This window comes from Corvus kubaryi, unplaced genomic scaffold (assembly GCF_017639235.1).
Source record: "Corvus kubaryi isolate FWS band 111438036 unplaced genomic scaffold, C.kubaryi_AGA036_p1.0 37398, whole genome shotgun sequence".
NCBI lineage: Eukaryota > Metazoa > Chordata > Aves > Passeriformes > Corvidae > Corvus > Corvus kubaryi.
In genome coordinates this window covers 33,597,174-33,615,070 of record NW_024581137.1, presented here as the reverse complement: position 1 = coordinate 33,615,070, position 17,897 = coordinate 33,597,174, and the positions used below count along the sequence as shown (strand labels likewise).

Here is a 17,897-nt window from a genome sequence, read left to right as displayed (position 1 = left end):
AGGAGGCGCGGAAGGTGTCTTCTCCCTGCGGGGACGGGGCGGGAGGAGGCGCGGAAGGTGTCTTCTCCCTGCGGGGACGGGGCGGGAGGAGGCGCGGAAGGTGTCTTCTCCCTGCGGGGACGGGGCGGGAGGAGGCGCGGAAGGTGTCTTCTCCCTGCGGGGACGGGGCGGGAGGAGGCGCGGAAGGTGTCTTCTCCCTGCGGGGACGGGGCGGGAGGAGCCGACCGGGGCGCTGCGTGTCACCCCGGCGGCGGGAAGGGTGCCCGCGGCTGCAGGGACAGCAGGTGCCCGGCTGTATGCCTGGGAAGGAGAGGCGCCAGAGGAGGGGGTCTCCTTGGAAAAGCGCGAGTCCCTCGGAGCCCAGCGGAGGGAGCAAGGTGCCCGGGGAGCCGGGAATCGCTGCTCCCGCCTCCGCAGCGGGGACTTCCTGGGCGGACGTCCGTAGCACGGGCTGGGTTGGGAGAGGTCTGGGAAGCCGTGCTTCGGGCACGGGCACTTGTTGCCGAAGGACGGTGTCAGCTTTTGGAATGAGGAAGGAGGTTGCCAAATCTTCCTTCTAGCTCACCGCTGCTGTGGATTGTTACCCGTCTCGTTTCAGTGCAGTTGTTGGTCTCCTATACCGAAATACCTGGCTTTGATGGTTTGTATTTTTTGGTAGAACAAGCAGGTATTTTTTTGATGGGAAGAGTTGCTCTCCAAAGAAATGCTCACAACATTAGATATTTAAAGAGGAAGGACATGATCTGTGCTTCGTCGATAGGAAACTGCAGCAGCTCACAGAAATCCTAGATGCAGACAACATTAGCAAATGCACAACTTGTGCGTATAGCTGCATTTCAGAAGCGTATGAATATACAGACCATCTAGCAATAAATGTAACTTAAGGAGCAGAAGGCCTGTTTGCTACTAGAAAAAACTATGTTTTTTCTACATTTTGATCGAGTTATTCTGATGCGTTGCTTGACTGTTAAGGACATGGTGGTAGAGATCGATTTCATTGCTAATTATGCAGCTCGCAAAGGACATTTACACTGTTTTATCATGAGGCCTCAGAGCTTCCCCCTTGCTTTCTAAGTAAGGGATACAAGAAAGAATCAGCTCTGTATGTGGGTTTAACTTAATCAAATCTTAAAGTGATTATGGAATGATACTGGGATAAACATGTTTAAAATTGGAGTTATGTTCTGCATTCTTTGAATTTCAAATCCCAGATTTGATGGTTGAATTTTTTTTTTTCGGCCTTATGTTGTTTTGGGGTTAGGGTATTTCTGTTTGTTTGGTATTTTGTTTAATGTGTTTCTCTAGATTGTCCAAGTTTGTGTGAAAGTATTAATTTTAAATGTCGTTGGGTTGTTTTCTTTTGGCAGTGGGACCAAACTCTTACGATATATTCATATTGCATGGTTTTTCCCTAAATTTCCATTGGCTCAAGAAAGAGACCTTAAAGCCCTTATTGAAACAGCTAGCAGAGTGAGAGCAGTAATTTAGATTAACATGTTCAAAGGCTCACCAACGGGATGCACAGAGACACGGTGGGGGCAGGTGGGACTCCCATAGTCTCATCAGAGGAAGCAGCCCCTGGTTCTGTCACTGAGGAGCCACCAGCCCCATTGCCCAGGTGTGACATGCAGGAAGAGAAGTCACCAGGAAGGCTGTCTGGTACAGCTCACAAGATCGAGGGTGCTAACTGCCTAGAAAATATGGGGCATATGGGATGCAGGGGAAAAGCATCTTGTGACTGTACAAAATTTATGGGGTGCTCCTGGGAGGGGGGACTAAAGGAAGGTGTTTCAGGAGGAACAAGTATGGGAAAATAAAAGGATTAGATAAAGGGCCTGGTCAGTTAGAAGCAAGTGGCTGGTCAGTATGTTTGACTGTGTTCTGGGCCAGATTGCCACAGCCTGTCCTCTTTTCTCATTAAGGTGCCTTTCTAACCATTTTGCTATGCGAGAGGACTCTGCCATATTCTCAGGTGCATACTGAGCTCTAAGTGCCAGCAACTGGAGATGCACAGTAAGTTGTAGGGACCTCTGTGTCCGGTGTGCCAGCAGCTGGAGGGACTGGAGTGAGTGAGGGCCTAAATGCCCAGCAGCTGGAGTGGGAACTGTAAGCCACAGAGGCTTGTGTGTCTGCAGTGCCCGTAACTGGGGAGACTGGAGTGTGTGAGTATGGTCTTGCCAAGAATGCCAGTGTGTGGTTGCTAGTTAGTAGGATTAAGAGGTTTGGGAGCCATGTTTTGAGGCAGCTGTAAGTGTGGGACAGGTACTAGTGAGATCAGAGAGTCATCAGTTTACCAGCAGAGTGAGGCTCTGGGGAGTCTGAGGATTCAGGGTTGGTTCCTGAATAGGTTGAAGGTCTGAGACCCATTACAGAGGGATCCACATAGTGTGTATGTTTATATTCCCCACTAGCAGACCTTTGTCTGGGTCAGCTGTGGAGAGGAGTAGCGTAAGGCCAGGCCATGTTTGTGTCTGCATGAGCACTTGTTTGTATCTGTGCTGATCTGTATGGTCAGCCATGTGTATATGCATCTTTGTATTCACAGCTATGGGAATTCATCCTCAGCCTGGCTGGATCTGGGCACATGGAGTTGCAGCAGCCTTGTCGTCAGTGGGCTGCCAGGTTCAGCAACCCCCAACACAAAAATTAGTTTTTGTGTAAGCTTGAAGTTGTAGAAATTGTTGACTCATGAAACTTAAATTTAGAACGAAATCTTCAATGACTGTTACGTTGCGATAGAATTTGAAAACATTTATTGGTTTGATTGATGTGTATAGGGCTACCTACATGAATATCTAAATACCTGTATTTGTTTAAGCTTCCATGATAGAGCAGTGGAGCATAAATTAAACTCAAACCTAGCCTTTTATTATAGGTGGTTTTTTTTAAATAGTGCTTTTTCTAACTCCAGAAGCAAAAATAGAAATGTGAATAAAAGTGGGGATGTTTCAGTAACCTGGTAGGTTTTGCACTTACCTTTTTCTTCTCTGAATGTCATAGAATTGTAGCATCACAAAATGATTTGAGTTGGAAGGGACTTTTAAAGATCGTCCAACCCGCTGCCGTGAGCAAGGACACTTTTCATTAGATCAGGTTGCTCAAAACCTCATCCAACCTGACCTTAAATATTTTGCGTGTCTTCCCCCTGAATAAATCTGTGTGTAGAAAAGAATATCAGCAAGGAGTGGGGATATTTATCATCTGACAACTGACCTTCCTTTTAGGTGTTTTCTGGTTCTACTGTAATGCTGCAGTGTTCAGTTGTTTTTGCTGTCAAGTTAAAAGACTCAGTTTATGTGAAATATCAAGATATCATAAAAAAATGAAAATTTCTGTCCTGTTTACTGTTGGAGTTTACAAACATATGGATATACACCCACACATGTTTATAGTGACCCACTGTTGGTATAAAATTGATAGAATGATAAGGAGATCATTTTAAATTGAAAACTGTAACTAGAGGTATTTTATATCAACTATGAAGTACAGCTACCTACCTGCCCTGAGAAATCCTCTTTGTGTCTGAAGTACTGCCAAATCAGTTTCTGATTTCCAGTGTGATGAATGCACTTTTTAAATTTTTCAGCATTTCCAGCACATTTAATTTTTTTTCTGCAGAATTCAGTTGTATATAATTTCATAGTTAATGAGCAACAATTATTTTCAAGTTATTTTCATTTTTTTCTCTCCAAGCAAGACTAATTTTAACAGCTGTTGGAGCAGATAACTGAAATTGTATTGCAGAGAGACACCTAATATTGAAAAGTAGAACAGTAGAAAGGAGACCTTTTCTTCTAGAAGGTGGTGTAGCTACACTGTGGGCATGCTTGGGTTATATATTTCCCCACTTTGAATATACCAAAGGAAGGCATTGTTTTATTGTGGCCATCTCCCTATGAGTATTGCAAATTTTGAGGGAACTTTGTGGTGATAGATTGGGAAAGCAAAAACAAAAAGATAATCTTAGTACAGCAGATAGCAGATCCTTTGTGTTTTCATAGGCTGCTTCTTGTATGCATGGGCTTTTTGAGAAAGGTTTTGGGGTTTTGCCTTTTTTTTTTTTTTTTTTTTTTTGGCACCTCATCAAAATACTCATGTTTTCTTCTCAGTTTAGTGGCCTAAATGACAATAGAAATAAACCTGGAAACCAAGTAATTTTTTCAAGGACTGGATCACAAATGATTATACAGGCACTTTTGTACTTTGTGGTATGATGTCTAAAGGCAATCATTTGTTTCCACCAAGATGTAGTACTGAATTGAGGGAAGACAATGTGCAATTTAAAAATTATATAATGAGCTTATTCATATTGAAGAATGACAGCTCCTTATCAACCACAGTTATAATCGTTTTATACACCCTGTACATTTCTTGATTTTTATTTTCTGCTTCAAGTTGTGTTTTCAATTTTCTTTCCTTTTTCTAGCAGTGTGGAAAGAAAAGCATTACCACGTGTGAGAGCTGCTTCACTCTCAAATGATCTTGATCTGCATGCGTTCAGTAAATCTGATGGATTTCTAGAAGTGCCAACGTAACAACGTGCACACGTGCATTCTGTCCTTTGCTTTCCCTTCAGGAGGGCAGAAGGACAGACAGAAGGCTGGAATTTGGAGTGCGTGTTGCTGCACAGTGATTCATGCAGTTGCTTGAGGACAGCCTGTTTCCAATAGACTGCACAGCCAGTGAGAGGAGGGGGTGCAGGCTAAATGGGTTGTTTTGGTGGCTGCAGCTCTTCTCTGATCGATGGCTTTCATCGATGCTCTGTGCAGTCCATAATTTTCTTTTCTGGGCTCCCTAATGAACTAAATTGAGTTCTGCCCACTGTCTTAATAATGATCCTAATGGAGGGAACATCATTGACTTGTTTGTAAAGCTCTGGCTTGAATTCAATATGTATTTAACAGTCAATGTTTTTGTAGTTTAGTCACGAGTTATTAGAAAATAGCTCAACTCTTTTCTGAAGATGAAAAGCCCTCAACAACTTGAAATTGGTTTTCAAGTGTTTAATATATTAAAATTCACACTCTTTTTTGATGTATAAAACTCCCTGTATGCAGGCATGGCTGCTGATTTGGTTCAATGAAAATGGTCAGCCAAGTCCTTTAGTTTTTGAGGAGTAAGGGTGTGGCTGATATGAAGGTGTGTTTTTATTACTGGAATACAAAGGTTTTGAAGTGTAGAAGAGGCTTTAAGGTTGATGTACTTTCTTTTTCTCTTCCTTTTAAAAATTTTCTGTATGAACATTCAGATGTCGTTTTACTCTTTCTTCTGAAAGTCAATCCTCAGTAATTCCTAAAAGTGTAAGGACAGCTGCCCTACTTTGGGAGTAGATTTGCTTTTATAACTCTTCGAAATCTGCTTGTGATTGACATCTGTTAAGAATTTCTGTAATATACATTTGGCTGGAGTTTTAAGAACATATTGTGCCCATGTTCTGTCTTGACCTGTAGACTGCCATTGATCATCATCTTCTACATTCATAAAAGACTTAGGTATTATATTATAAAGTGCAGATTTGTAGGCTGAAGAAAATAAAAAAGTGTACATATATTACAGTTTTATAAAGTTACTGCACTTCAGTGTATACATTCTTGTTTAAATGTTGTATAAATATAATTAATAGGTTTTTTATGTACAGCCACTATCAATAGATGTACAATTTTATATTGATATTTGCATTGCTCTTGTACTTAAATCTCTGTGCAAGCCCAGGGGAGCTGAATCTGAGCTAGAACTGAGTTCTCTGCTTTCAGAGATTTAGTCCTTGATTTCTTCCTGTAGTTCTAGATTTGATTTCTATGTTAAGTCTAACATATTTTTCATTTGGTTTTGACAGTGTCTCACCTTCAGGAGATGGCCTCCTCTAAGTCTTTGATGAACCTTCTCACCTTCATTTTTGGCTCAGCAATAGGATTTTTCGTCTGCTATCTTCTGTTCAGCATTATACTAGAAGAACAAGTTAAGACCCAGCCTCATGTTCTTTACAATGATCCGCATGGTCAGCACTCAGCAGATACTGACAACAATCAGCTGCAAGGACAAATGAATTTCAATGCAGATGCTGGACAGCATAAAGGTATTTTGTTACACCTGGCTGATTAGAAAATGTCCTCCCTTTTCATGCATTGCAAAACATTGCTTCTTCACTGTCAAGAATTTATATGAATCATTTTCTTTCAGTTTCTCCATATTCAGGTTACATCTAAATAATTTTTTTTCTCCTGAGGGCTACTGAATGGTGGTTTTCTTTGTTGACATTTTTATTATAGTAGTAATTTTTTTTCCTTTGAGTCCAACTGTTTGTCCAATGTCTGTATCCAGACTTGTTTGGAGCAGGAATTTCTCAAATGAGCTATTGACACCAAATGGCAGTTTTGCTAAGCAGATATCTTTGCTGGTGTTGTAGATGTAGCTGGATTGCTTTTTAGCCTTAAGAAGCTAATTTTGGACCACTTCTAACTTTTGATCTAGCCTCTAAGATAAAGCTAAAATAAAATTTAAGAAAACCCACTTTTTGGTACAATTAGTAAAACACAGAATTGGAGCAGGGGGGCAAAGGGAGTCACTGTGGGCATGATTTGCCAAGCTGATTATATAGCAGTCCAGGCACAGATTGCTGTTTGCAGTCAAAGCCAGAGAAATTCTCTTGCACTCTTGATTATTTTTATTTTTCCAGAGAAGGTAGACCCTTCAGATACTTCAGGAATACTTTTATACTTGATGTATTTCATTAAATGAGCTCCCAAATACAGAGAGTGTTTGAGTAGGGACATCTGGATGAGAAAAATTGCACTGCAGTGCTTTTGCTGAAGATGTTAGTAATTTGTTACTTAGACGTATTTAAACTCCAAACTTTGTAAGATGAGTTTGTGAGTGTTTCACATGTAATTGTAGAACATTGTTACAAAGAAATCTGATATATAGTTGCATAAAGTGCAAGCAGGAATATTTTAGTACCAGTTATGCAGATTTCACTCTCCATGAAATATTCTTTTACATAAGTTAAAATCTTTCTGTATGTATCAAGTGAAAATGTTTCTTTGAGACCAAGGAATGCTTTCATAGCTTGAAAAACATTGTTACACACCTCAGATAACTGTATTTATTCTGCTGGATTGCTGGAAAATAAAAACATGTTAGTTCAACAATAATACTAGTTTCAAAGTATCCTAAATTATTTAATCTGTTAATTTCTGGTTTACCACTGGCTTTATTCTTAAAACATATGTTCCTGTTTTAGAAATATTCATTAGGTTTTGTTAGTTAACATGAATATATATAAAAGAGCTCATTAGCTTTTTGGCCTTTCTGTGTTGGAATCATTAAGTTGTATTCATTGTGAATGGCAAAAATATTCTGTTTTTAAATTTTCATTAGTCCTCCAAGACCATAAAGAGGTTGCCTCCAAGCAGTTTTTATGTACAAATCAAGGTTTGCTAAAGTCACACTTGCCTGAACAGACACCCATTTTGATATGACTCTTACACTCTCCTTTATCTTGTGAAATTGAAATAGGTTTAAGAATTTTAGTCTTTGAGAGTCTTGTTTGTTTCCTTCCAGAATCTAGCATGGAGTTCATTAGCTGGTACATTTGGAAGCAAAAGCCTCTTTTCTGTCTGCGTGTCTTTTCTGATGTAGAAACAGAGTATCTGAGGAGGTGGGAGGTTGCTCTTTGTTTGGCAGTCATGTCTAATATGGTTTTACAACTTTCCTCTTTTTTAGATGAGGATAAAAATGTTGCAGAAGGACTGTATCACAAGGTAAAAATACTGTGTTGGATCATGACTGGACCTCAAAATCTAGAAAAGAAAGCCAAGCATGTTAAGGCCACTTGGGCCCAGCGCTGTAATAAAGTACTTTTTATGAGCTCTGAAGAAAATAAAGACTTCCCAACTGTGGGCCTAGAAACCAAAGAAGGCAGGGACCAACTGTACTGGAAGACTATTAAAGCTTTTCAATATGTATATGATCATTATTTTGATGATGCTGATTGGTTTATGAAAGCAGATGATGATACATATGTTATATTGGACAATTTGAGATGGCTCCTTTCAAAATACAGTCCTGAACAACCAATATACTTTGGAAGAAGGTTTAAGCCTTATGTGAAGCAGGGCTACATGAGTGGAGGAGCAGGGTATGTTCTGAGCAAAGAAGCTCTGAAGAGATTTGTTGCTGCATTTAAAACAAACAAATGCTCTCACAGTTCCTCTATTGAAGATCTGGCACTAGGAAAATGCATGGAGATCATCAATGTGGAAGCAGGAGATTCTAGGGATACAAGTGGTAGAGAAACCTTTCATCCCTTTGTTCCAGAACATCACTTAATCAGAGGATACCTACCAAAAACATTCTGGTACTGGAATTACAATTACTATCCTGCTGTAGAGGTAAGTCCTTAGGAACCCATTTTGTCAAGTGCATCTCATGATGTGCGTGAGCATGTGATGTGTGAATTAGCATTAGGTGGAAGAATTCAAGAACAGGATTTGGAATTTTTTACGTATTAAAGCTGAAAAAAAGATAGTCTAGTTCTTCAGTAGATTTTTTTTGTTGTAAAGCAGCAATCTATTTTTATACTTGTATTCAGCAGCAAAAGCATTTCTGTAACTTAAACCAGCTGTATGATACTGTATTTGGTGTGTCGGGAGGCAGCAGCTTTAGCTATGGCTGCAGTGCATGGGTGACTGAGCTGTGGACAGTTCCATCTGTAACTGATTCATAATGGAAATTGCCCATTGGATCCTGTCCTGTCATAACCTGTGCTTGGATAGACACTACTTCATCTGGTATCAAAATCAAGCTATATTGATCAAACTTAGTTATATAACAATTGTTCTTTTTGGCATCTTTAAATATTTAATCCTAGTTCCAGTTGGAGTAGAAATATGAGCAGCTCTGCAATCAAAGCTGCTGAAAACAGAAATCTCAAAACTATGTTCCAGAAAAGTGTTCTCAAAGCTGAATGTGAGCTATGAAATATAAGTTGTGACAAATGTGTTAACAATGATCCTATAGCTCTTAATAATGTCAATGAAATCAATACATTTAAAACAAAATTTTGCAATTGTTTGTTACAACTTTCTGTAAGTAGGAGGTTAGATACTGACAATATACCAAACAGTATAATGTGTCAGCACACACATTTTGCAGGTACACACACATTTTGCTTATACATTCTGTCTGGATGCTGACATAAGTAACAGGCATGAATTGTTTCATATATAAATGTAACTCATTTAGGCCTGCCTGCTGCTTCTTGGTGCTGTTTAAACACCAGCATCAAAAATTAAGCATGGAAAAGCAGAAAACCTCTGATGTTAATGAGGGCAGCTAGTTTTTTCACTGGCTTGATCATAGAAGCAAAAGACTTCGTCAGCTTTATTTTGGAAAGATGCCTTGGCAGATATGTCTGGTACATTTTGCTTGCCTAACATTAACTTTTGAAGTATGTGTATGACTGATGGTAGTGAATTTCTTACCATTAAATCAAGTATTTCTTTGCATTCTCCCTAGATCTTTAATCCAGGACATGCTTTGCAATTCTTGCTGATTGTTTTGCTTTGTTTTGTGTTTCAGGGTCCTGGATGCTGCTCTGATCTAGCAGTTTCATTCCACTATGTTGACTCTGTGACTATGTATCATTTGGAATATTTGATTTATCATCTTCGTCCGTATGGGTATTTGTATAGGTACAATCCTGATTCGTCGAAGAATCCAGAAGAGCAGAGCAAAAATGAAGCACTGGAGGATAATCAAAAGCTAAAGCAAAAAATTTCTGAGGGCTAATTGGACTTTGAAAAAACCAAAAAGAAGCCAGTATAATGAGTAAGAGGCTCCTCAAACTTGTGCATGAAGCTTGTGGGCTGAAATTACTCCTGGCGATTCTTCTTTCAAAAATCAAGTTGGCAGCACTTGTCACCCTGTGTACAACAGTGTGTGGTGCTGGCTCTGACTGTTTTGGATAGTGTGACCTCGCAGCCCTGCTCACTAAGATTTGGGGCCCTAAAGCTGTGCAATTGGAGGTTGCTCTGGTATAATAACATGTGGAAGAATTTGTATAAAAACCACAGTGGACAGGTTCTGTACCGTATTTCTGTTCCTTTTTCTGTTCTTCTCTATTTCCTTTCTATTAAGTCAGTTCTAATATTAGAAATTGAATGCTGCCCAGTCAAACACTTCATGATGGCTTTCTTAAGTATTGTCAACATCTTGAAGTTACCTTGTGTACCTTGCCCTAAAAGTAAGGCAGAGACACGGAATTAGAGTCTCCAGTCTGCTTTGCCTTAACAACAGAGTGGCAGATTTTTACCCACAAGATTAATCTGAATTGTTTCAGAAACAGAATTCACTGCTATGAATTACTTATAAAGTTTTGAATTGTGTTGTGCAAAACAATATGAAGTTTTTGGGGACAAATACTCTTTTGGAGAGAAGCCCAGAAACGGTTACTGTTATTTAAATTGCTGAGGTGATGCAAGCTGCTTACATATTTGCCTGTGGCTTTTTTTATTTTCCTTTTATTAACTTATCCTTTTGGTTGAATGGATATAAAAATTCATCTTAGCATTTCTCAGCATAAGGTTGATGCTTTTGAAAATAGAAGTCTGTGTTCCATCCCACCTGCCACATAAACCAGGAAGAACAGCATCTTAGTGAAGTTGCATTGTAACAACTTGATTTCAGCCACTATTATAGTTAGTTTGTTTCCATTTTAATTTTCACTAGAGGTTAAAATTTTCAGATACAGAAATGTCCTATTTTAAAACTGCATCAAAGCCAGTTTATTTGGTTGAAGTATTCAATTTCACTTTTCTGAACAGTTTTTCTTCCACTTCAAAAATTTTTTTTATCTGCGTCTTGTTACCTTTTTCACTACAAAGTGTTAAATGATCCTTTTTTTCACTGTTTTTGAAGCAGAAGTACATAGTTATTCAGGTAAACAAGCCTGAATGCAGGGATCTTTCAAAGTGCATTAACCTTCTCCACTACTTCATAAGTATCTCTGCCTTTTAACTGGAAACACTTTCTTGGTGTGGGACAAAATAGGTGTTTTAATTACTGTTTTTTTTTCAGAGGCCAAATATATGTTTTATAGAATTAATATAAAACTTTCTGGTTTTCTCCTTTTCAAATTGAGCAAATAGCAGTATGGGGAATGGGATTAAGCATGACATGTAGTGTGTTTTTATTTCACACTTGAACAAAAGCTTCATCTTTTTGTTACTTTTCACCTTCATCATATTGATGAATCTGGACATAACCTAATTACCTCCAGTCATTACTTTGAAAAGGGCACATAGTGGTAGCAGACAGCCTTATTTACTACTGCTGGTCCTTCAGGATGTTCCTGGAAGATGATGTTACCATAAAGTACTGGAATTTTTTTTTTCCAAAGATAGTTCTACTACGGATTGGAGTTCTTTCTGTTGTCCAGCAGTAAAGTCATTACTTTTCTTTTTGACCATTGCTCTGCAGCACGATGGTAATTACTGAAACAGCTCATGGTGTTGAAATGCTGCACACACCTTCTCTGCCTGAATGTAGGCTGAGTTCATCTATCAAGTATTGGTTCAATAGTTCCTGCAGGGTTAAATCTGTTGGTCTTTATGAGCAGCATTGCTTCTGAAGTACTGATAGGGACATGAGCTTTATTTTACATTAATTAACTTAAGTAGACTTAACTATAATTGCATTGGTTGAGGAAAGGAAAAAGTCTCCAGTTTGCTGTAGTCAGAGGGATGCTTGTCCAGAGAACAGTGGATGTTAACATGCTGAAAGGTGCTTCCTTCTGTGAGCTAAATGTTTATCCCACATGCAGCACAAACCAATCATATTGTGAAATCCATATGGAATTGGTAACTCCAGTGGCATTGCTCAAACAAGAAGTTAAAATATTCAGGAATACTTTTAAGAAGTTATAAAATGAAATCGAGATCCCAACCTAATCTCTTTGTAAATTCAGCCCATGTAGAAGATCCTGCTGAACTGCTGTACAGTTCCTTTATTTCTGCTTTCTTCTTCAGTTCGTCCATAGGGATTTGGAGATTTTCTACCACAACAGGCAGAACTAATCCTGCATATTTTCTGCAGATTTGTGTCGTATGTTTGCCCTGTGCTGTCCTGTGAAGCAAAATCATTTCCTCTTCATGTTCCTTACTATTATCTTGACTTTCCAGTCTCATCCAGCGTAAGTCTCAGGTGGACAGAAGGAAGCAGGATGTTTGAGCTTCACACAGGTTGTTTGCTGGGGTAACAAGGTAAACCAGCCACTGCTGAGCTCAGGATGAAGCCTTTTCTCAGCAGCAGTTCTAGTTCTTATTTGCTGCCCAGCTGGGACTTGTGGGTTTAGCAGAGCAGGCAGGAATAACCCTTTCCACAAAATGTGCAGGACCTCAGAGAGACTGGAAAAGTAAAGGAGCAAGTTCCCTTTCTGAAGGGAATAAGGCTAAGGACATACTACCTTGAGATAAATGGGTGGCCTGTCTGGAGGAATGAGTAGCCTTTTCTTCAAATGTACATTCTTTGTTTTAAAGTGTCCTTTAAATCCTCTGAATTTAAAGTGTCTTTAATTCCTCTGAATCTGCTTCTTTTGCCTTTATAACAACACTACAAAGAATTTTTTTTCTTTCCAGACAAGCTAGAAAAGTATCAGGTTTTACATTCTGTGATTATAACAGAGACCTATTGTTCTCTGCTGAATTGCATTCCCATATCCATGAGCTGGTACCTCTGGAATAATTGGGTTCTATCTCACTGCCTTCAGAAGCCTCAGTGGACAAGGTTGGAATGTGAACAGTTAGTACAATTTTCATGTACAATATTACACCACTATTAGTAGTCTGCTATTTCACTCTCAGGTCTTTGTGCTTCGAGAAAGTATTTATTGAGTTTGAGAATTTTTGCAGCCCAAGGAGACTGTATTTCAGATGCAGAGACTTTCTGAAGCACAGCAACACAGGCTTACTTAGGCTGTGCAGATTATTGCTCTGTGGTTTGGTCTGGTTTCTAAGACAGGTTTCTTAATTTTGTAAAACCTAAAAGCTTTCATTGGCACTGTAGTGATTTAAATGACCCATCTAAAAATTTTGGACTATTTTCTTGAAATTACTAGGCAGTGGATGTGGGAATGTCCCCTACTGTGACAGAGTAACATTTCAACCTTGTATTAAGTGGTTTCACTTCAGAAGGATTGAGAATGGCAAGAAGTTACTTTCTGATCACAGATCTTAATCAGAGGAGAGTATTATTCTTTGTTTGCAGAAGAGAGAATTGATCTTTGTTTGCAGAAAAGACCAATTTTAATCTTCTTTCACTCCCAATTCATTTTTGCAGTCTGTATTTGTGTTATTTAAGAGGTTACACACTGGTGATGTTTGCACCATCTCTCATTTTGTGGAAGCTCTTTTCACAGTGCTTTTGCCTTGAAGGACACTTTCTTTGTTTTGCTTTGGTGGGGGTGTATATTAAAAATCACTTTTTCTTCACCTGTTGCCATTTGTTCTGTTATGCTTCCAGAAGTATAAATTTCAGTGAGTAGCTGATAGACCTTATAAACACTTTGTTTTTTGAGCAGGGTGTTTTGTCTTCATATGACAAAATAGTGTGGGTTATTTCTCTGCTGTACCTGGTACTGATGCTGATAGTGCATGCACAGATGAAAATAGACCCCTCCAATACAGGACCACTGGAAAAAGCAGTTTTGTCCTTCTTTGTCAAGAAATCTTCTGTGGAACTCCGAAAGTGTAATTTGCTTTGTTTTACCATATTGTATTTAAAAGATTCCACAAATGTTATTAATAGTCTAAAAGAATTGAATATTGCTGCTGGACAGTGTGCTCCACTTAAAACCTGTGAATGTTTCACTTTGCAATTATAGGTAGTTGTGTTCCTAATGGCAGATAAAAGTTGGTGATTTGTCTGGAATGGTCACCATAAGGATTTGTTTCTTAAATACCTTCTTTGAAGTGCCTTTGACAAATTTTTAGCATCAAAATTAGGTTGAGAATTGAATAAATAAAATAAGTTATGTCATACACAGTTCATGTCTGTCTTCATTTACCCCTCTGCATGCTAATGGTGTTGCATAGCAGCATAGTTTAGTCCAATAAAAACGTTCTTAGTTTCTTTCTTGGGTGGGTACAGGAAATTCAAAAAGCTTCTCTCACTTCCTATGATTTTGTGATTCTATATTTATGCTATTAACAAATAGCAAGATTTTTGAAATGTAAAATGAGTAAGTGCTAGTACCAGATTCAGACTCACATAAGCAGGCAGTTGTTTCTGCATTGTCCTGATTCTTCAGTGTCTCCACATTATTACAGATTCCTGAGTGACCTGGCTACAACCGATACCTCAAAACTAAAGAAAGACTGTCCAAAATTAACCACTTTTTAAAAAAAAAAAAGGGATTTATTCTTTCAGTGAACCTCTTATTTCTGAAAAAAAGTCCTGTTAAGATTTAAAAGTTGTGCTTTATAACCTAGATGTTTGTGCAGAACAGCATTCAGCAGTAAAAATGCTGGCACTTAGGCAGCTGGGAGGTGTCTTTACATCTGGAACGCTGGTTGTTGGACAAGGTGTTGGCACAAGCTCAGTACAGCTGTGTGTCTTTACCTTAAGTACTGTAATAGACCCTGCTAATACCATTAACCTAGATTAATTAACTGTTTCATTTCAAAGTGCAGGAAGCGGGTGACAACCAGTTTAACTGAGCTCCAAAGCTGGCATATTAAAGGGAACAAAAGCCAATTGAACAGACCATAAAAGCTCCTCTCAAGTTTCAGGCACAGATTATGCTTTTATGTGGTGCTGCTGTAACTTTCAAACTGCCAGGATCAGACTACATCCAGCACATTGCAGGGCAGTGTGAGTGCTGGAGCAAAGCAAAAGCTACAGCTGCTACTCTGAAGGAAAACTGTTTCCTAAGTGTGTGTTTGCTTTGCTTGCTTTTTCAGGTCTTTTTTATATTAATGTATAACAGACTCACCCATTTCATTACCAGAAGTTGTAGGCACAGTGAAATGTCCATAAATGACGGTAAGCTCTTGTATCCAGCTCACAAAAAGCTTCAGTGGCTCAAGGGAATTTTCCTAGAGCTCTTCCCTGTGCACTAGTGCCAACTAAAAAGTATGTAAACATTTTACACCCAGGAACTGCTAAGTTTGTTCTAAGCTGCAGGGAAGATAAGCCTGTGTATTGCTCATTCCAGCTCTTGCTCCTGAATGTTTAGCAGCCTTTCTTCCTTTCTGACAATGTTTCACCTTAATTAAGCCCTTCTATGAGTTCCTGAAATTTGGTGATGAGCAGCTTTTTCTGACAATATGAGGAGTGAGAAAATCAGAGCTCTGCAGTGAACATTTTCATTGTTCCACATGTAAAGAAATTTAACACAGATTTGGGAAAACAGATGGATCGTGAGATCTCACTTCTAGGTTGGGATGATATTTGGCATTCTTAAAGGAAAAGTGATTATTTAATTCAGAAATGTAGCCTGAGATCTTCATTTTTTTGGCTTTCTAATATATAGTCCTGCAAGACTTCTTAAAATGGCAATAAAAATAAATTGTAAAGGTGCTCTTGTCACTGATTAGTAAAAAGAACATCGCAGGGAGGCTAATTCTGTGTATGTTTTTGTTAACACTGGAATTCATACTCGATGTGGTTTTGAGCTATGACCCACACACTCTCCTTTTAACTCTTCAGACTTCTTCAGCCCCCTGTTCTGTTGTGTATAACGTTCCTCCTTTGTTGCAAAACTACAAGACAAGTACGGCCCCTTTTTTCCTTCCTCTCCCAGAAATGATCTTCTGTAAGCTTTGTTTTATTTAGGGAGCCTGAAGCCTCAGGTGCTGGAGCCTACACTGTACTGACAGAAGCGTCATCCAGTTCTGTGTTACACACCTGTGGGGATAAGAAAGTGTCAATCCTTTTGCTATAGCCCAGGTGTTCCCTTCTTTGGAGGTGTGATTTGTCTTTTAAACCTTCCCATCTTTTTCTCTTCTTTTTAGTTTCCTTTTTCTTTCAATAGTTCCACCATCTGATCTGCAAAGTGCTGTTTGAGGAGTACCTGGTACCAGCTGGAGCTGAAGACTGTGATCCCACAGACAGACCTGTCTGCAAGGAAACTTACTGGCTTACATCAGGTTTTAAAGTCAGCCTAAAGCCAATCGCTTCCAGAGCAAGAGTTGGAACCAGGTTTTATCATTTAGTGCTGAAGTACTTCTCAGTTTGGTAGGATGGATAGGTGGACTGGCTCAAGACTCCAGCAGCCAGTTGTGCTAAAGAGGCATGAAAAATCTCCTTGGAGAAGAGGGAATTATTTGTAGCAATCTTGTCTGAAAAGGAACATGAGCTTTCCACTGTCTTCTGAGTGTTGCTGAAGTCACTATCTTACTTTCCACTTTTGCACAGAGGTGAACAGTCTTTTGCAAAGATGACTACGTGGCAACAGCGTTTCAAATTCGTATGTGAATAGAGATGGGAGTTTCGCAGGAACGTTTATTAAGAAAAAAGTTAATGTGAGCAGCTTGCTTATTTTCTTTCATTTAAGCTCTGTTTTACTTGAGCAGGTATGTAAGTTTGCAGTTAACTGTTCTTCAGTTGTACAAAACCACACTGTGATGTCTGTGAACCCACCACTTTGGCATCTTGAAGTCAAAAAGGCTGGTTTGCTTCTTTGAATTTCTAACCTGGCTTCCAGCAACTCCTTGCCACCTTCTCATTCCTTTCCCCTCCTAGGATAAAATTCTAACTGATTGCAAGGAAAGGAGCTTTGCCAACAGCTTCAATCACCTAAAGAACCAGAGCAGCCTCCTGGTGCTGCTACTTCCCAGTTCCACCCTGTGCTTTTAGTGTTCCCCAACAGATCTGGATCCATCCTGCATGGTCTCAGAGAGTCAAGGTTTTGACTCTTCCTCCTCTGTCTAAGAACTGATAAAAAAGAGTTAGGAATTAATGTGCATTAGTACCCTGCAGCTTTAAAACCTTGGACTATGATTTTTGCTGTGTTTTTTCTTTCACTGTCCCACATGAGTTCTTAACTGGGAATCACCTAAATGTTGTGCTCTTAAGTGCTGTCTTCCTACTTCCTGCCCCTGGAGATGGAGAGCATAAGATTTAACACAAATGTTAACTTAAGGCCAAGTGAGTACTTGACAGAAATCAAAACAAATAGATATTCCTTTAATTAATTTTTTAAATGAGTGTTTTATTCAATCTAGTTACACTAAATGTGGGAGTACTATTAAATGTCTGTTCTCCGACTATTTCTCAAGTGGAGGATGTGGCTGTAAACTGGAGCCTATATCCTTCCCAGATTTGTAATCCAGATGACCACTCTGCAGGGATTAATCCTAAATTAAATTAAAATCACACCTGAGGACCTGAAATTTTTCCCAGCACAGGAGAGTGTTTCACCAGCATTTGATCATTTACCATTGAAAACAGCAGGTTTCACATATTCCACTCTAGGGTCTGTTGAAATCATAGCTGAAATATGGTTAGTGTTTCAAGGACAGGTAGGGTAATCATGTCTAAACCAAATTTTCAAACACCATTTAGAAAAACAAACTCTGCTGTTCAGAAGCTGGCAGTGCTTCCCTGGGGACAATGAAGCCTTTGTTCCTATTCCTGTTCAATGTTACTCAGGTTTTTTTTCAGAGAATGGGTTGTGTCTGTTTACCCAGATTAAAACATCATTTGTCTGTCTAATCAATGGCATCCTGCTTTTAAACTATTTCCCTGTCAGCCAGCTTGGGCTCTATGCGCTTTATCTTCGCCAGCTTCCAAAGCTGTATTTCATGTCTCGTTCAGACTCTTTCAAGGAAATATTTCCCAAAAGGCACTGGATATGTCTTCTTTTTGAGTAAGCGTCATGATGTCTAAATGCCGAAATT

At 39.2% G+C, this 17,897-nt stretch overlaps 1 protein-coding gene across 4 annotated transcripts in view; it reads left to right on the top strand.

The window, feature by feature from the left end:
• Window positions 1-14,036, top strand: part of C1GALT1 (core 1 synthase, glycoprotein-N-acetylgalactosamine 3-beta-galactosyltransferase 1) — a 15,041-nt gene extending 1,005 nt beyond the window's left edge. Inside the window, exons 1-4 of one of the 4 annotated variants that reach the window (XM_042043440.1) lie at window positions 317-640; window positions 5,837-6,076; window positions 7,723-8,390; window positions 9,580-14,036. In XM_042043440.1, the coding sequence (XP_041899374.1) occupies window positions 5,854-6,076; window positions 7,723-8,390; window positions 9,580-9,789 (1,101 nt within the window). In that variant the 5' untranslated portion in view covers window positions 317-640; window positions 5,837-5,853 and the 3' untranslated portion in view covers window positions 9,790-14,036. Of the gene's footprint in view, window positions 1-316; window positions 4,613-5,836; window positions 6,077-7,722; window positions 8,391-9,579 lie in introns of those variants that run through there. The other 3 variants (XM_042043437.1, XM_042043438.1, XM_042043439.1) reach the window with 3 other exon arrangements.
• Window positions 14,037-17,897: the final 3,861 nt, after the last annotated feature.